The sequence below is a fragment of the Rutilus rutilus genome (assembly GCF_951802725.1).
Source record: "Rutilus rutilus genome assembly, chromosome: 2".
Classification (NCBI taxonomy): domain Eukaryota; kingdom Metazoa; phylum Chordata; class Actinopteri; order Cypriniformes; family Leuciscidae; genus Rutilus; species Rutilus rutilus.
In genome coordinates, this window is record NC_140210.1 from 41,664,088 (window position 1) to 41,684,474 (window position 20,387).

The 20,387-nt window shown below is 38.6% G+C and overlaps 1 protein-coding gene across 2 annotated transcripts in view; it reads left to right on the forward strand.

The window, feature by feature from the left end:
• The first annotated feature begins 1,472 nt into the window (after positions 1-1,472).
• Positions 1,473-20,387, forward strand: part of mast1a (microtubule associated serine/threonine kinase 1a) — a 64,367-nt gene continuing 45,452 nt past the window's right edge. For both annotated transcript variants that reach the window (XM_084399874.1, XM_084399875.1), the window contains exons 1-2: positions 1,473-2,155; positions 9,413-9,444. In XM_084399874.1, the coding sequence (XP_084256000.1) occupies positions 2,105-2,155; positions 9,413-9,444 (83 nt within the window). In that variant the 5' untranslated portion in view covers positions 1,473-2,104. The remainder of the gene's footprint in view (positions 2,156-9,412; positions 9,445-20,387) is intronic.

Here is a 20,387-nt window from a genome sequence, read left to right on the forward strand (position 1 = left end):
GGAAGTACCTGGTCTGCAACAATGTTTAGGTCAGTGGCACGTGCCAAATTTACATCCACATTAAAAGGCCGGACCCAGTGTTTCCCAGCAGAATATTGAGCGTTATACCAGAGCGTCACACTCCCTCCACCGGCTTGTCGTCGTCCCACTGGTGCCATGATGTAAAATTCACTCTGACTGATGTGCAGCTACGCACCTCATACACAGCAGAGTGTGATGCACTGTGTTGAGACACATTCCTCATATAACCATCATTAACATTTTGTGTGACCTGTTACACAGTAGACCTTCTGCTGGCTCAGATCAGACGAGATATCCTTCACTGCCCTCGGTCATCGATGAGCCTTGCGAGCCCAACACCCTGTCGCAGGTTTGTGGTTCGTCCCTCCTCAGACCACTTGTTTCTCTGTAAATTCTCACCACTGACTGGGTGCAACCCACAAGCCTGTGAAAAAAATTAGTGTTTTTGCTGCCTTCAAATTTTTATTTTAGTGAACTTGAAATGTGAAGCTGAATGTGAAGTGAAAACTTGGATATTTGAGGTGACTAAACTTAAAATGAAGGCAGCACAAACACTTACGTTTTTTAAGTTGAAACAACATTTTTTATTTTTTTATAGCGTTTGCTGTTTCAGAGATACTCAGATTCAGTCGCCTTGCCATATCAATTTGGTCCCTGTCAAAGTCCCTCGAATCTTTATTGCCCATTTCTCTGCACCTAACACATTGATTATTATCGATATAATATCAATATGATATATAAGCGATGATCACTTCACCTGTGACTGGTCATAATGTTATAAGTTATACACACATACAAATAGCCTATATTATAATTGTTATATGTTATACACACCTACACATACATTTATATTATAATAAAATATATTGCATTTATTAAAAGGGGAATTAGGCACAATATATAAAGATACTTTTAATAAATACATTACAAAAAACAAAAAAATATATATTAAAGAGATACTCCACTTTAAAATGAAAATTCTGTCATCATATACTCACTCTCATGTTGTTTCAAACCTGTACGAATTTCTTTCTTATGCTGAACAGAAAGGAAGATATTTAGAAGAATGTCAGTAACCAGACAGTTTCTGGTCTCATTGATTTCCATAGTAGGAAAAAAATATACTATGGAAGTCAATGAGACCAGAAACTGTCCGGTTACTGACATTCTTCTAAATATCTTCCTTTCTGTTCAGCAGAAGAAAGAAATTCATAAAGGATTGAAACAACATGAGGGTGAGTATATGATGACAGAATTTTCATTTTAAAGTGGAGTATCCCTTTAATCAATACATTATATACCATTATATAGTAAGAGTCAATTCGCTCTGCAATTATTTCGCAAGATTGACTTCTGCTGGGCGCCACCTACATCAGCTCAGAGCTCAAAGGGTTAACGTATGCTTCTCCTTGGCAGTGAGAGAAGATTCATTATTACACACGCGCATTCTCCACATACACAGTGTGTATTTGGATCTATCAGCAGAGGCGGTATCCAGTGCAGATTTCACGTGCACTCATCAGTGTACCACAGGAAGATATGATTGCCATACTTCGTTTTAGAAAGAATCTCACGGCAACAATCAGAGCAGGATGCATTTCACATAAATGATGGCATTACTGACCCAGCTGTCAGCCAGCGAATATGATCTGATGGCGATGTCCTCTGGGGGACAGACCGTGGTCCATTAGTGCTCCAGATGTCCAAAGAGGACCTCGATCTCTCCGAAAGGACGCGCCTCGGTCGTGCCCGCGCGGACAGAAAAAGTGAAGATCTAGAGCACTCAAGATGAATATTTTACTCGTTTCTGACTGTAAAAACCAGGCACTTTGACCCGAGATCGGAGCGTTTTAATCAATTATAAAACGATTTCCGGTTTATTCTTTAACAGTTAACGTTAACTGATGTACTTTCCATCAGCTGTGTGTTTGTTGTTGATGTGTCTCGCGCATCGCTTTGCAACGCCCATGATCTTCTCAACCTGAGGGGGGAAATGCAAACGGAGGAAAACTTCTGAACATCAGCTGTAGGCGTCTGTCACCACGTGGACTTGGATGTGAAGGGCTTTAGTCAGACAGACACGATGAGCGATGCCATGGATGACTCCGGTATCATCCGCCGGCGGAGGATGCAGGTGAGATGTTTTGTTATTCAAAAACTGGATCACATTAAAGCTGTTGCAAGCCATTTATGTTTTACATCCCATATACGATATCTCTACTGCCTGTCATGACTGAGAAATCCCAGCTGTTTGACTGGAACCAATCTGAAACTCCCTCTCTATGTCAATTATTTAGCGCGTTGGGGTTTGCGGATATCGGGTTGGCTGATGTGTCTTCGTTTGCTTAAATTAGCAAAATGGCAGAAGTTAGCAAAACGGTTGAAAATTTGTTTTCAGTGCCATTCCAATGAATGGGGACTGGATCTTTCAAGCTCCGAAAGACAAGAAAACAAACAAAAACACCTTAAAGGGTTAGTTCACCCAAAAATGAAAATTGTCATCATACCCATATGTCGTTCCAAACCGGAAGACTTTCAAGATCATCAGAACACAAATGAAGATTTTTTTTAATGACATCTGAGCTTTCTGTCCTTCCATTGATAGCTACGCAACTACCACTTTGATGCTTTTAAAAAGTTAAGATAATCTAAAATAAAACTAATCCATATGAATTGAATGGTCGGGTCAAATTTTCTGAAGAGACACGATCGCTTCTTATGATGAACAGTTTGAATTTGTATTCATGTATGAACATTTATCAGCAAACATAAAGAAAAGCTCAACTGAACAAGCTTGAAGCACGAGAACAAACCTCATTGGTTCTTGAGGAAGCTCAAACGTGCTGCGTCACAAGAGAATGAACCTCATTGGTTCTTGAGGAAGCTCAAACGTGCTGCGTAACACGAGAATGAACCTCATTGGTTCTTCAGGAAGCTCAAACGTGCTGCGTCACAAGAGAATGAAGCTCATTGGTTCTTGAGGAAGCTCAAACGTGCTGCGTAACATGAGAATGAACCTCATTGGTTCTTCAGGAAGCTCAAACGTGCTGCGTCACAAGAGAATGAAGCTCATTGGTTCTTGAGGAAGCTCAAACGTGCTGCGTAACACGAGAATGAACCTCATTGGTTCTTCAGGAAGCTCAAACGTGCTGCGTCACAAGAGAATGAAGCTCATTGGTTCTTCAGGAAGCTCAAACGTGCTGCGTCACAAGAGAATGAACCTCATTGGTTCTTGAGGAAGCTCAAACGTGCTGCGTAACACGAGAATGAACCTCATTGGTTCTTCAGGAAGCTCAAACGTGCTGCGTCACAAGAGAATGAACCTCATTGGTTCTTGAGGAAGCTCAAACGTGCTGTGTAACACGAGAATGAACCTCATTGGTTCTTCAGGAAGCTCAAACGTGCTGCGTCACAAGAGAATGAAGCTCATTGGTTCTTGAGGAAGCTCAAACGTGCTGCGTAACACGAGAATGAACCTCATTGGTTCTTCAGGAAGCTCAAACGTGCTGCGTCACAAGAGAATGAAGCTCATTGGTTCTTGAGGAAGCTCAAACGTGCTGCGTAACACGAGAATGAACCTCATTGGTTCTTCAGGAAGCTCAAACGTGCTGCGTCACAAGAGAATGAACCTCATTGGTTCTTGAGGAAGCTCAAACGTGCTGCGTCACAAGAGAATGAAGCTCATTGGTTCTCGCACATCAAGCAAGCATGCTTGAGCTTCCATTTACCGTGTCGGATGTGTGCGTTGATGAAGGTTTATATGTGAATTAAAGCCTAAATTAAAGGCTTCTGTTCATCATATACAGAGATTGTGTCCCTTCAGAAAATGATGACTAATTTTACGATCTCTGTATGAAGCGTCTAAGTGGTAGTTGCGTAGACTGTCAATGGAGGGACAGAAATCTCTCAGATTTCATTAAAAGATCTTCATTTATGTTCTGAAGATGAACAAAAGTCTTAACAGGTTTGGAATGACTTGAGGGTGAGAAAATGAAGACTATCTCTTTAAAGGTATCATATATTTTGTGCATATGAGTTATATCCAAGAAATAAAATGAAGTGCACCAAAAAGACATGAATCCATTTTCAAGGCCAGGGACAGTGTGAATGCTAATTGAAGTAGATTATTTTTCGTTTATTTAGTTCACTTTTTGGCGCACTTAAAGATAGCCAAGTTTGTTCATCGTAAAGAGATCCCTGAACTTTGATTAAAAATAAAATCGGGTAATCACTGGCCACTGTGACTTCATATTAATCTAGTTTTCACAGTATGATTTCTTAACACTTAACACTGATTTCTTTGCCCAACAGAATGTAAAGTGTAAAGTGCTATCTAAACCGTAACAGGATTAGATTTGTTTTCATTGTAAGTTGCTCACTAGGTTCCAGCGTACTCACAGGAGTTCATATTTGCTTTGTGGTTTGGGAGTTATTGTTTTCATGTCTCCGGTTCTTGCCCAGAGCAACATAACTGGAAAAAAAAAGCATAAAAGAGGTTTTGAGCTGTCGTATTATTGTTGGTACAGCACGGAAACCATCTGCTGTTCTATGAAGTCAAAACAAAAAGTGTGCGTATTACTTTCACTTCCCCTCTTTCACTGCTGAAAATAAACAAGCCATTTTCAAGCTCCAGCTGATCTGGGTTTCAGAGCGCCGCTGCACTCCACCCCAGACCGCTGGAGATTTCGCAAAAACGGCACCAATTTTCAGTTCCTTTACTGGAAAATAAGAGAACTCAGTGTTTATGCTTTAGTTTAAAGTGCTGGACATCAGTATTAGCTGCTCACATTTACAGTAATTTATGTCACTTTTTCATTATATGCCAAGCACTGTGATGCATTTCAGTGCAAAATGTCTATACTTATTACTTGTAAAATGAAATTAGTCATTTCAATGAGGAATAAAACGTTCCTTTGATTTTTTGGTGATAAAAGAGTTCATTGAATCGTTAAAAACGGTATTAATTCTCTAACTTTCAAACCTCAAAACTTCCTCCTTAGAGAAAAAAGTGTTAGTATTGAAACTAAACTGTGAATATGGTGTCTATTGGCTTCTTCCGCAAATTTTGCTACAATGAACATCTTATGTGTTCAGACACCTGGCGTGTTCAGTCACTGTAAGGTAATATGACTAGAATCTAAACACCATAAGAACTAATCATAGGTAAAATGAAGGAAACAATCTTAAATATAAATCGTAAGTAGTTTTTGGCTTTGAGTAGCACCAGACACTCTAATGTATATTAACTTTAGATATGAGTGGCTTGAGATATAATTTTATAATCTGTAATGTAAATAAGGCTTTGTAAAGAGGTTGTATTTGAAGGATAGGGCTGTTAAAACCATATTATGTCTGTTTTTGGTTCAAAATATAATTAAATTATAAGTGTACCTCAGGGAAAAATAATATATGTAAAAAGAAAAGAAAAAAAGAGTCCCCTTTAAGGTTAATGAAAAAAAAACATAATTCATATATAGGATCTACACCCCGGGAGACACATATCCAGGTTTGCAGCTCTGTTTTCTGACAAAATGCCATCTGGATTTTGGAGATGCGAAGTTGGAATGGCTTTTAGCCTGCAAAGCATTATGGGTGATTAAATGTAGACCACAAATTAGTGGTTGCTTTCAGGGATGCCAGGGAGTTTTGACCAACTTAAAGCTTTGTTTCAGGGAGCACTTCTGAGAAATCTGTCCACTTGGGAATTGACCTCTCAGGAATTCAAGGAAGCTTAATGATTGGATGCAGCTTTATTGTGTGAAGGAGCATCAAAGCGATGCAAAACCCACAGTCAGTTAGGATACTGCATGGATCTGTGTGTGTGTGTGTGTGTGTGTACATACAGGATGCATAGATTTCACTAGCGACCACTTTGATTCTTATAAATGCTTACTGAGGCATAGGCTTACGGGAAATGCTTACAGAGACACAAACACACTTCTTCTCAACAACACACATTCAAGTCCAGGCTATCAGAGGCCCTACACTGGATAGGGAGGGTATGGTTTTCCTGGGACAGGCACAATCTGCTCTTTTAAGCCCCATTAGGCAGTTAATGGCAGGTTAACAGCTTATGGCATTGAAGAATAAATATGATAGAGAGTATATGTGTAAAGAAGTGATGGGTATATGGCAAAAAATAAGCAATTTTTTAGCCTTTTGATAATATTCTGTGTATATGTAAATGCAAAAGTATAATATGGTAATTAAAACAATACATGCATAATTCCATACTGTTTTTCCACTAAATGAAAATAAGTATATTTTAATATTTTACTATTGTATTAGTTCTTTTTATATGCACTAATTTACACTATCGTTCTAAAGTTATTTTTTCATAAATAAAGTCTCTTCTGCTCACCAAGGGTGCATTTATTTCATTAGAAATACAGAAAAAAGGTAATATCGTGATTTAATACTATTTAATAACCCTTTTCTATTGTAATATAGGCCTATTTTAAAATGTAATTTATTCCTGTGATCAAAGCTGAATTTTCAGCATCATTACTCCAGTCTTCAGCATCACATGATCCTTCAGAAATCACTCTAATATGATGATTTGGTGTTTAATATGCATTTCTTATTATTATTAATGTTAAAAGTAGTTGTGCTGCTTAATATTTTTTTGTGGAAACAGTGATAAATGCATCCATGATGAGTTAAAGTATTATTTTATTTAAAAAAATGGTTGACCCCAAACTTTCTTTTACCAAAACACACTACATTTTTTAATTATGATTCAAATGAATTGTTCCATTAGAGTTTTGAATCAATTCATCTACAGTTTAAACTGATTCACTAAAATAAATCATACTTGCATGATTATGCATGATAAAACAGCATCATGGTAATCTTAACCTAGTACAGTATGAGGGATTACATCGAATTATCTATATGGATCATTATTTAAAAAATTAAGCAAAAAATATTGATTTGAGAATCTCAACTTATATCTTGTATGTAATAATATATGTTTTTTGTATTATATTCTGGCTGCTAAAACATTGAATCCTGGATGATTCAGTAAATTCTCAGCGGTGTATATTTGTGGAGTAATTTCAGCCTGTCTGTAGCCGCTCTATGATTGACAGCCTGGTCTTGCAGTGTGGCGGCTGCGTTATTACCGTCATTCCTCTTTTCCATCCCTCGTTTTATCTCCTGTTGGAACGAGGGGGCTTTCTCTCCTCTGGGCGTTGAGCCCAGTCTATTTCATTAGTCTCAGCTGTAGGCTGAATGTTATTCATCACCGGTCTGGAAGATCGCAGACTTAATGAGCCCAGTGTTTGTCAATATCGTCTTTTGCCACTATGTCAAGTGCATGCAGTGGATATGCTACTTTCCGCGTCTTATATTGTTTCAGCTAATGGCTACTCCATTGGGAATGAGAGAAAAGTAGAAACACAGGCTTGAGAAGGTGGCTGCATCCCAATTTATGTACCTACAGTACAAGTACATACTTGAGTGTAGCAAGACAGCACAGCAGTGTTGGGATATGCTGTTGCATCATAAAATCTTTGACCTTTGACCTAAACATCCGAACAAAGTGCAGAAAACGACGTTCTAACGAATACATTAAGAGAACGGTTTTCCTCTCACAGTTGCGAGTTCAAAGAGGAGAACGGAAATATGAAAATGTAAATGAAGTGCTGATGTGGAGAAAATAGCAGCTTCTTTTTCTTGCTCTCTTGCTCCCCGTGGAGTGCAGACAGTCGATAAGCAGAAAGACATTTTATGTACGAGATAAAAGTCACACACAGTCTCGGAGTGGAAATCGGAGCTCAGTTTTGAGTGGTTTTCCTTGTTTTGTTTTTTTAGCTCGTAGGGTTAGAGGTTTGCTGAAATCCCTGACCTGAAGTATTAACCCTCTCTGGTGTTCCTCACTTAGGGTTCATACCTGTGATCCTCAGCCGTCAAAACAGACCAGATCAGTGTTATCTTATCTGATTCTGTTCAGAAGTATAAAAAATTTAAAACGTGGACCTTGGGCCATTAAGAAACCACCTATGTGAGTTTTGCACAGCATTTCCTTCAAAAAATGTAAAAAATCTAGCTAAAATAAAAATATAAGCTGTTTCAAATAATACATCCATCCACAGAGTCTTTTGAAGGGTTCAGTCTTTTTTTCCTAATGTAATGAATTGATCTGCTCTCTAATACTGCTTCCCCTCATTGTCTCATTTGTCAACTGCGACATCCTTTCGGTTCATCTTTCTGTTTCCTCTGGCTCTTCACTCGTGTTTTTCTCACTCTTTGCTTCAGTTGGATGGATTAATATTCTGTGAAGTAGCAATGGAGACTCTTCCTTTAGTGTGACATGAGTGTGATCAGTGCTATCTATCTGTCTATCTGTCTGTCTGTCTATCTATCTATCTATCTATCTATCTATCTGTCTTTCTGTCTGTCTAGATTCTATCTATCTGTCTGTCTGTCTATCTATCTATCTCTTTTTGTCTGTCTAGATTATCTATCTATCTATCTATCTATCTATCTATCTATCTATCTATCTATCTATCTATCTATCTATCTATCTATCTATCTATCTTTCTAACTGTCTATCTATCTATCTATCTATCTATCTAACTGTCTATCTATCTATCTATCTATCTATCTATCTATCAATCTATCTATCTATCTATCTATCTATCTATCTATCTATCTATCTATCTATCTATCTATCTATCCTCACTATACAGGTTCAGACTATATAAATTCTTAACTGAAAAGTATGTCAATTCAGTGTTAATCAGGCTGTTCGTCCATCCGTCATTTTTTCAGTAAATAGAAAAGTAACATGTTTTGTTTGATTATTATGAATTCGAAAAAATGTAAGTATTTTTTTTAAAGTGTAGAACGCAGGCCACACACATATAAACACACACACCGGCCACAGACTATTTGTCCAGTTAATCCTCCATTAGTTGCTCAGTGGCGCCAGTCATGCTGGCAGGGAAGCCCTTGTCACACACGATGTCATCAAAGTGAGTCACAGTGGGTGAAGTCATTTCCCCCCGACAGAAGCCCTTAGTGTACCATCACGTGCACCAGCATGGCCTCTTTCCCGCTCTGACATGTATTCTCTCTCTCTCTCTCTCTCTCTCTCTCTCTCTCTCTCTCTCTCTATCTCTCTCTCTCTCTCCAGTGACCTTGTTTGTGTAATTGGCCATTAATGTTTTGGGATTGTTCTCCCCTAAGTGCTGTCCTCCCTCTCAGAGATCTGAAGAGCATTATGGGTCATAATGAATGTCAGCTGGCATGAGATTATTCCAGTTTGGTTTCATCAAGATATTTATGTCCTAAAGCAAACTGGTATTGAGCAGTTATTGATGGTATCATTTTACACTGGGTAATATAATCACTCAGTCTATCATTTCTCTCTCTCTCTCTCTTCCAGAAGGATCTTCCCCTGCCCAGGAAGAGCAGTGGGTGAGTGTAGCAAATCTGCTTTACTTGATTTGATTCCGCATTTATTTGTCCAAATGTTGTCTGGATTTTTTTTTTTTTGCTGGGACCTAGCATAATGTGGTACTGAGTAAAAGCACTTTTCTCAAACCCAATCCTAAACAAACAACCCCAGATTTGTGTCCATTTTTCGCTACACCTGTCAACATTGAAATTACTTGATGTGCTGAATGAAAGATTTACAGACGAAAGTTGGAAACCTACCACATCTGAATAGATAATGCAGGGTCACAGTAATATCATGCTGCAATAGTGTAGCTGCACATAATATAGTAGTTCAGGAAGTAATACATACAGTAATACACCCGGGTCACGGCACCAAATATAACCGGTCCTACTCGACCCACTCCAAGGGTGATTCGACCCGGGGTCTCCGGCGTGGGAGGTGCGTGCACTAACAATGGCGCTAAAGACCGCAGCCGCTAGCGACTGAAGCCAGTTGATTGAGGATTACACGCACAGCTCTTACTGGCCTACGTCCATTACACTCACCCCCCTAAACCTCACTCCCATCCGGGTCACGGCACCAAATGCAACCGGTCCTACTCGACCCGCTCCAAGGGTGATTCGAACCGGGGTCTCCGGCGTGGCAGGTGCGTGCACTAACAAGGGTGCTAAAGACCGCAGCCGCTAGCGACTGAAGCCAGTTGATTGAGGATTACACGCACAGCTCTTACTGGCCTACGTCCATTACACTCATCCCCCTAAACCTCACTCCCATCCGGGTCACGGCACCACATGCAACCGGTGCTTCTCGACTCGCTCCGACAGCCGCTAGCGATAGAGGCCCGGTGAGTGAGGTTTACACACGCTCAGCTCTTACTGGCCTACGTCCGTTACAGATGCAATTACAGATGCAACGTCCGTTACAGATGCTTACTTCATGCAGCAATGCTGGAAAGCAACAATGCACTAGTGCAGTAATGCAGCGATACATCAGTGCTGTAATGCAGGAAAACAACAATGCACTAGTGCACAAATGCAGGAACACAGCAGAGTAATGCAGGGACACAATATCACTTTCATTGGTTCGCCTGCCCATCCAGTCTTAATAGTTAATGGTAAACTAACTTGGCTTGCTGTCCTCAAAGGAGGCTCAAACCCGAGGCTGCAGCAATACATCAGTCAAGCAATGCAGGAACGCAGCGATACACTAATGCTTTAATGCAAGGATGCTTTAAAACTTTAGTGCGGCGATGCAGGCATACAGTGATACACTTGTGCAGTGATGCAGTGATGGAGAGACATAATGCAGTAATACTGAAGTGCAGTACTGCTGAGTGCAACAGTATGGGGTTCAGTAATGCAGTACAGGCTTGAAGTGATATAGCATATGAGGGCATCAATGCACCAGTGTTTAAGATAGAGTTCTGAAGTACTGCGGGGCTGCAGCAGTGCAGTTATGCTGGAGTACTAGAGCTGGTCCCAAAATGTGTCTGTTCTAATAGTTTAGCAGACAGGAGGGGAAAAATGCTACATGCAAATAATAAATTGCAACCAACCATAAACTGTGCATTGTTAGGATAGCAAAATTAATAGTCTTATCAACTTTTAAAAGACAGGAGAAAACGCTTCCCACATCTTTTGTTGTTGACTTCAATCTCCATGCATCCAAACACCATATGGTATTTTGGCATAATGTCAAAGATGCAATCATAATTAAAAGCCATGAGAAGGTACTGTGCAAGAAAATACAACACACACTAAATTAAATATGCAACTTGCACATGAGTATCCATGGTTTTTGGCAACCACGGTGTGTTTTTTTAGGTGAATTATTGGCTTCCAAGAACATGAAACTTTCATATTCAAGAGTTGATCATTTATTTTAAGGACAAAGTTTTTATCTGATGGACATTTTGTTAAAGGCACACAATGCAAGATTTTTACCTTAATATAACAGCTTCGAAGTCATTTTGATGGTAAACGAACTCGTAGTAGGGCGAATTATCCTGATAGCAAAGCAGCAAAACCAGCTATTGCAAGTTTGAGAGGTGGCGCCCCGACAAATCTCGTGAGAATCACGACTTGCTCTACGGCACGACGTCACATACATCAACAACATATGAAGCAGCCTCTATGGAAGACACTAGCACGCATTTCAGACGTGAATCATGGCAGAGTCAACGAAGAAAGCGCGGTCGGAAGAGTTCAGAGACGGCTGTGTTGAGTGGTATTTACGACAGTAACATTAAATACAAGTACTCCACAGCGACTCTAGGGGGCGCTGTTTGAGAAAAACTGAAACTGCATAGTGTGCCTTTAACTTTTGAATGATATGCACTGTGTTGCTGTCCAATGTAAAATCCAGTCATGACTCAAAACCCTCGAGAGCCAGTGCTGTGGAGTCTGAGCCTTGCAGATAGAGAATGAGGCGCTGGCCTTGGTGCTGAACTGTATCTGGCATGAGAGACTCCCTGTGTGTGTGTGTGTGTCTCTGCCTGTCTATACTGAACACTTGTGTGTGTTATCTGTCTGTTTATTGCCTATATATAGAATCACAACACCTCAGTTTCACAGATTTGGTGTTAGAGAGTGTGTGACTGTGTGGGTTTCATTAGCTACTGTGAGAGTTTGGGCTTTTTGTATGCTGATCAGATCAGAATGGCTGTTGTTAGTAATGGTAGTAATAGCATTAACATAACTGCTAAAGAGCCTCTCCACGGACTTACACACACAATACCTGAATTTGTGTGTATGAATAGAGCTCTCTTGGGAGATGTGGAAGGGCTTTTGTAGTTTCTTATGGCAGCTAATAACGGAAGGGTCTTTTGTGCTCAGTACAGGTCACGCTGTTTAATTGGGCTGATACAGTAGATTAATCAGCAGACGATCAATATGACATTTCCAGGACTGCTGAACCGCGCTGGCTGCAGGATATGAGCTTATCACTGTCTGGACCGGCATGACTTTCAGACTGTCTCATATCCACAAAACTACACAGTCACTCTAGCAATGGTTTCCATGGCCTTGGTTATATCTATGGATGTTTTTAATGAGACTAATTTTATTTTGAGAGATTTGAGGAGCAATTTCAGATTAATTTTCATATTTAGATTAAAAGTGTGAGCAATTTCAGCTGTTGAATGAATCGCTATATGCATGTTTAATATTGTTGTTAAATATTTCTTTTTGTGTTTTCATTTAGAGTAAAATAGTAAAATGTTTAGTGGAAAACCTGCCTAGATTTATTTTATTTTTTTACTGTATTTTATTATTTTAATAATATTTGATGGATGGATGAATGGATGGAACAAATGATAGATGGATGGATGGATGGAACGAACAATGGATGGATGGATGGATGGAACAAATGATGGATGGAACGAACGATGGATGTATGGATGGATGGAACGAACGATGGATGGATGGATGGAACAAATGATGGATGGAACGAACGATGGATGGATGGATGGAATGAACAATGGATGGATGGATGGATGGATGGAACAAATGATGGATGGAACGAACGATGGATGGATGGATGGAACGAACGATGGATGGATGGATGGAACAAATGATGGATGGAACGAACGATGGATGGATGGATGGATGGAACGAGCAATGGATGGATGGATGGAACAAATGATGGATGGAACAAACGATGGATGGATGGATGGAACGAACAATGGATGGATGGATGGATGGAACAAATGATGGATGGAACGAACGATGGATGGATGGATGGATGGAACGAACGATGGATGGATGGATGGATGGATGGATGGAACGAGCAATGGATGGATGGATGGAACAAATGATGGATGGAACAAACGATGGATGGATGGATGGAACGAACAATGGATGGATGGATGGATGGAACAAATGATGGATGGAACGAACGATGGATGGATGGATGGATGGAACGAACGATGGATGGATGGATGGATGGATGGAACGAACGATGGATGGATGGATGGAACGAACGATGGATGGATGGATGGAACAAATGATGGATGGAACGAACGATGGATGGATGGATGGATAAATGGATGGAACGAACAAACAATGGATTGAACAAATGATGGTTGGATGAATGGATCGAACGAACAATGGAAAGATGGTTGGATGGATGGATGGATGGAAAGAACGATAGAAAAATGGATGGATGGAATGAATGAATGAAAGATAGATAAACAATGGATGGATGGATGCAGCAAATTATAATAGATGATGGAATGAAGGATGGGTGGATGGAAAGAACTATGGATGGATGGATGGATGGAAAGGAATGTTAGAAAAATGGATAGATGTAATGAATGAAAGATAGATAAACAATGGATGGATGGATGGATGGATGAATGGATCATGGATGGAACAAATTAACGAAAGATATTGGTAGAACAATGGATGGATGGAACAAATGATAGATAGATAGATAGATAGATAGATAGATAGATAGATAGATCTTTCCATTGTCAGACTGGGCAGGTCACACACGTCTTCCTTCCATCCATTATTCCAGGTCATATTTTCCCCTCTATGAATTTGACCCAGTAACTTCTAAAAGCTCATCTGCGTCTGTCTCTCATCTATATTTAATCTCTCTTTCCACCATCCAGATCATTTATTATTGAAATGAGCACCTTTTAATGTCTGTCTGGGCCTGTATGCTGCTAAGTGTGTGTGTGTGTGGTCTGGCCTCCCCAGTCCCAACAGACCCTCCCGACTGTGACATGACGCGATTTGAAGGTTCAGACCAGGTTTATTGTGGTGAGTTATCTTCTGGGCATAGAGATGATGTCAGTGCTCTTATACCCTGGCATACAGAGAGAGATGGGCGGAGCTCTGAAGTGACATCACAATCAAATCGACCAATCAGGTGTCAGCCTCCAAGTACAAGCGTAGCAAGCTCCCCCCAAAAAACCCTCTTCTTTCTCTCTTCTTTCCACCCTTCCCATGTGTCTGATTTCAACTTAATGCAAATTACATTAGAATTGGAGAGTTTGGTTCATCTGCATGAATCAATTGAGACGGTTCCAATGAGGTCATTAAAATTCATTTTGCATTATTTCTCAAAAATATTCATTCATCTTCATCTTTTTGTGGATTTTTTTCCTATATTAAAATGTTTAATTAAAAAGCTAAATGAAGATTGCTGCTAATTATGTATTGTTGAAAATATTTTTGACATATATTTATATTTTACTAGTAAAAATGTGTGTATATATATATATATATATATATATATATATATAGACACAAAACATAATTTTAACCATATATACATACATACATATATATATCAAAAGTCAAAAGAGTGACAGTCTAGAGTGTTTGGTCAAAATTATGGATTCTTTGAAAAATATCAAGGTATATATTTATATAGTAAGATATATATTTAATATCATCAAAAAGCTAAAAAAAAAAAAAAAAGCAATATTGTTGAAGCTTGTGCTACAATAAATTTGACCAATCTGTTTTTAGCGTCCATGTTTAAGGCTCCAAATAACCTTGGTGGTCTATTTTATGAACAATTTCAACATAATATTGTTCTCTGTTTCATTTTTATCCCTCCCATGTGTCATTCATATTTCCATTAGCACTGGCACAGCCCGGAGCCCTGAGCTCTGATAGGCTTTTAATGGCCACACACACATGCTGACAGCCCTCCTATGATTCCTCCCTCCCTCCCTCTCTCTCTCTCTCTCTCTCTCACTGCCTTTACTTCCTGGCTTGGCACACAGTACCCTTGAGAGCCACCTTCCCTCCCTCTCTCTCTCTCTCTCTCTCTGTATCTTCTCCGGCTCTCCATCACTCAGCCACACACACTCAGATGAACCCGGAGCGTGTGTGAGGGAGGACGAGATGTGTCATGGTGTAGTCGGTGACTGCTTTATGTGACTGTTGTTTAAGTGTGTGTTGACACACTCGGCTGCCGCTGTCACTCTCATCTCCGCGTGTGCGCCTGCCAACCGGCCGTCCTGGCCAGCAACATGTTCCGCCGAACCAAGAGGTAAATGAAAGAGAGAGAGAGAGGATTATTTGGCTTGCTCTTGCAATAATGACTCATCAGTATGTGCTGCTTGTGTTTGGTTTGATTATTGTTCATCTGATGATAATGATGATGATGATGATGGTGATTTTGTTATTTTTGGTGACGATGGTGATGCGCTGTGATTGTTTACACTGATGTCATCGTCTCTCGGCGGTTGCGTGGAGGGGTGACAGCTTGTGTTTTGCAAGTGTGTTTGCATGCGTGAACTCATCAACACTCTGTTTAGGTAGCGAGAGACTGATAGATTGATCAGGGTGATTAATTGGTTATTCGTTATATTGCCATTTTGAGATTATCGGCACTGGCCAACAACCAGATCCAAAATTGACTTTTTGCCACACCTGCCAATGGTGGAAAAAATATTGAACATTTACAGCACACATATTATTTTATGCCATGTAAAATAATGTTTATCATTAACTTAGTTTTTCTTGAACATGAGCAGCATCATGTTTCTCAGTCACAAAAATGACAAAATGGCAATATATTTGTATAATTTTATGAAAATATTGTTCTTAATGTAAATGATAGATAGATAGATAGTTTGGGGTCAGTAAGATATATATATATATATTATGTGCTGTAAATGTTCAATATTTTTTCCATATATAAATATATATAAATATAGGCTATATATAAATTCCATAATATATTATATAAAATCCATATATATATATATATAATAAAAGGGATCAATTACATTTTAAGCACATCTATTAATCATCCGATTGACACAGATATATTGACCGGTGCTAATAATCTCAAAATTGTACATTATCGACATATTTAATCAGTCTCTCTGATACAGTTTATTGGCCTAGCAGTTATTATATTGGCCTTCAGCTACTTTGTTCTATATTGTATTTTTGGTATCTGAAATCTCATATTGATTAAGCACTAGTTTATGTAGCTGAACTCCTGGTAAACTGTGCATATGCACATACACACATGCTTTTGGTTGAGCTGACATGAGCGCATGAGCAGTTTATAATATGTGTGTTTATGTTTTTGTACATATGCTGTTGTGGCTGTTGCGTGTGTGTCTATTTGTGTTTTTGTGTGATGTTGTGTGTGGCAGAGAAGAGATTAAAGTGGCTTTGAACATGCGTGTGTGTGTGTGTTCACAGTGCGCCTTAATAACAGACTGTCTCTTTCTCGGTCTTTCTCTCTCTCTTTCTCTCTTCATCTCTGTCTGTCCCCCATGGCGCTCCATTCTGTCTGCACTGACGCTGTTGAGCTCAGATTATGGGTGTGTGTGTGTGTGTGTGTGAGCGAGAGAGGGCTTATGAATAGTTAAAGTTCAATTATTTTGTTCTGCACTGCAAAAAGATAGATTTACTTGATATTTAAGTAGTTCACCCCAAAAATCCCCACTGAACCTGATGTGTTATTATTCATGTTTATAAGATTTGCTCATTTTCTGTGAACTGTTATGGCAACCGTTGACCTGACCGAAGGTGTCAAGGTTTAACTGCGTGTAACTGTATCATTCTGGATCATATTTCATCATTAATGTTCTGATGAAATGAATTTATAGCATACACACATTTTTTATTGAGGTATATAAATCCTAAATATTTTTGTAGTTTTTGTTTTTTAATTTATTTTAATCTATTTATTCATTCATATATATTTTTATTTTTATTATTACATTTTTATGTTTTTTTTTTATTATTTATTTATTTATTTATTTATTATTATTATTATTTTTTAGTTTGGTTTTTATTTTATTTAGTTTTTTGTTTTGTTTTATGTTGTCAAGTTTTTTGTTGTTTTGTTTGAAAGTGTGAAATGGACTTAAAATTGTCCCTGTTTGTGCATTTGATATCACACCTTGGGAAAGTCACTAATAATAAAGTGCTTGGGATTGTGCATGAAATGAAATTTGCGTTGCTAGATGCATTTGTGCTTATGCTTGTGTTTAGATAATGTCTCAGGAAAGTGTGTGTTTTTAATATTTCGTCGCTGTCTCTCTGAGTTTAGTACTTTCTGTTCCTCTGTCATTTGGGACGGGCTGCTCTGAGCCACAAATGCTTTTATGGAAGAACACAGATGGAGAGGGAATATGAATGAGAGGGAGAACGAGAAGTGTAGAGCCCGAGGAGATGTCTTGGCCTATATTTGAGGACGCTGGAGTGTGTTAACTGAGCTCCTCTCTAAAACACCTGCTCTCTCTTCATCCTGCACTTCACTTTCCAAGTTAGTCATTACAGAGCATTTTAACTTAGACTCAGCCGATTTCAAAGGCGGAACAAGAAAGAAAACGAGTTTGGAACAGAGATTCTTCAAGGACGAAAACATTTTCTGTTCAGAAAACTCTAAATATATATATACACACACACACACACACACACACACACACACACACACACACACACACACACACACACACACACACACACACACACACACACACACACACACAAAGCTGTGCATATCAGGATGACATTAAGGCAAAGAACCACTCAAATCGACCATTGAAATCGTTTAAAGCACAGCTAGCCATGGATTATCCTGCTTATACCATGGTTATTTGCCAGCACTGACAAGTTTAAGCTGTTATTGATGATTGTGGAGTGATATGTGATGGGAAGGTCAGGTCTAGCATTCTGCCCGCTTTGAATCAGATACAGAGATACAGACTTTCACGTTGGGTTGTTCTTTGCTTCCATGCATGTCGTGCATTAAAATTGTTTAATGCACAGCTATGTCTTGATTATCCCTTACCCAGTGCTTTACATATGCCATAAAGCTTTGTAACAAGAGTCATTAGTAAATGGAGTATATTAATATAATTATTTTGTCTATGCCTTGCCTCACACAGTAATGTTTTTCTCTAACTAGGACTATTGAAATATAAAGCTGTGAAACAGTCGAGTCTTGTATAAAAATGAAAATTATAGACAAAACCAAAACTTTCATGTGGCAGAACCGCTGTCTGAGAGGATTCAGAGTTCTCTTGAGATCACAGAACGTTGATGTATCATTCTGCACACGATTCCTCAAGGCCTGAGATTACACAGCTCCCAGCGTTTGGAAGCAAGCGCAGATCTCAGGAAATGAAAGCACAGCAGGAAATATTAAAGGATGATGTGCGAGCGGATGAATGGAGGAATACAGGTTGATTGTGGCGTGATCTTGTTTGTTGGCGACGGCGACTTTCAGATAATCTGTCAGATTATAGTTTGAGTCAATGTTGATCCTGTGATGCGGGAGAGTTCAGGAATCAGTTAGATGACAGACTGAACATTTGAGGACGATCCTGAACATTCATTCATAAAGAGATTCCCAGCATGACAGCCACTGATTTGTATGGAAGCTCGTTTCTGCTACTAAATAAAAACTTAACTTGAAAAAAGGTAATTGTGACAATTCTAACTTAATTTTAGTTTATAACTAACAATTCTGACGTTTTTCTCACAATTCTCACTTTATAACTCACTTTATAATTCCCAGTTTATAACTCCCAATTCCCAGTTAATAACTCGCAATTCTTAGTTGATAACTTGCAATTCCCAATAATAACTTGCAATTCTAAGTTTATAACCCACAATTCCCAGTTTGTAACTCGTTATTTCCAGTTTATAACTCGCTATTCCCAATTTATAACTTTCTATTCCCAGTTTTTAACTCACTATTCCATTTATAACTTGCAATTCCCAGTTTATAACTCGCTATTCCCAGTTTATAACTCACAATTCCCAGTATATAACTTTCTATTCCCAGGATATAATTTGCTATTCCCAGTTTCTAACTCGCAACTCCCAGTTTAAAACGTTCAATTCCCAGTTTATAACTCGTTATTTCCAGTTTATAACTCGCTATTCCCAATTTATAACTTTCTATTCCCAGTTTTTAACTCACTATTCCATTTTATAACTCGCAATTCCCAGTTTATAACTCGCAATTCGTAGTTTATAACCCACAATTCCCAGTTTATAACTTGCAATTCCCAGTTTATAACTCGCAATTCCCAGTTTAAAACGTTAAATTCCCAATTTATATTTCACAATTCTGACATTTATTCTCCCAATTCCCAGTTTATAACTCACAATTTGTAGTTTATAACCCACAATTCCCAGTTTATAACTCGCTATTCCCAGTTTATAAATCACAATTCCCAGTATATATCATGCTATTCCCAGTTTATAACTCGCAATTCCCAGTTTATAACTCGCAATTCGTAGTTTATAACCCACAATTCCCAGTTTATAACTTGCAATTCCCAGTTTATAACTCGCAATTCCCAGTTTAAAACGTTCAATTCCCAATTTATATTTCACAATTCTGACATTTATTCTCCCAATTCCCAGTTTATAACTCGCAATTCGTAGTTTATAACCCACAATTCCCAGTTTATAACTCGCTATTCCCAGTTTATAAATCACAATTCCCAGTATATAACTTTCTATTCCCAGTATATATCTTGCTATTCCCAGTTTATAACTTGCAATTCCCAGTTTATAACTCGCAATTCCCAGTTTAAAACATTCAATTCCCAATTTATATTTCACAATTCTGACATTTATTCTCCCAATTCCCAGTTTATAACTCGCAATTTGTAGTTTATAACCCACAATTCCCAGTTTATAACTCGCTATTCCCAGTTTATAACTCGCAATTCCCAGTTTAAAACGTTCAATTCCCAATTTATATTTCACAATTCCCAATTTATATTTCACAATTCTGACATTTATTCTCCCAATTCCCAGTTTATAACTTGCAATTCGTAGTTTATAACCCACAATTCCCAGTTTATAACTCGCTATTCCCAGTTTATAAATCACAATTCCCAGTATATAACTTTATATTCCCAGTATATATCTTGCTATTCCCAGTTTATAACTTGCAATTCCCAGTTTATAACTCGCAATTCCCAGTTTAAAACATTAAATTCACAGTTTATAAC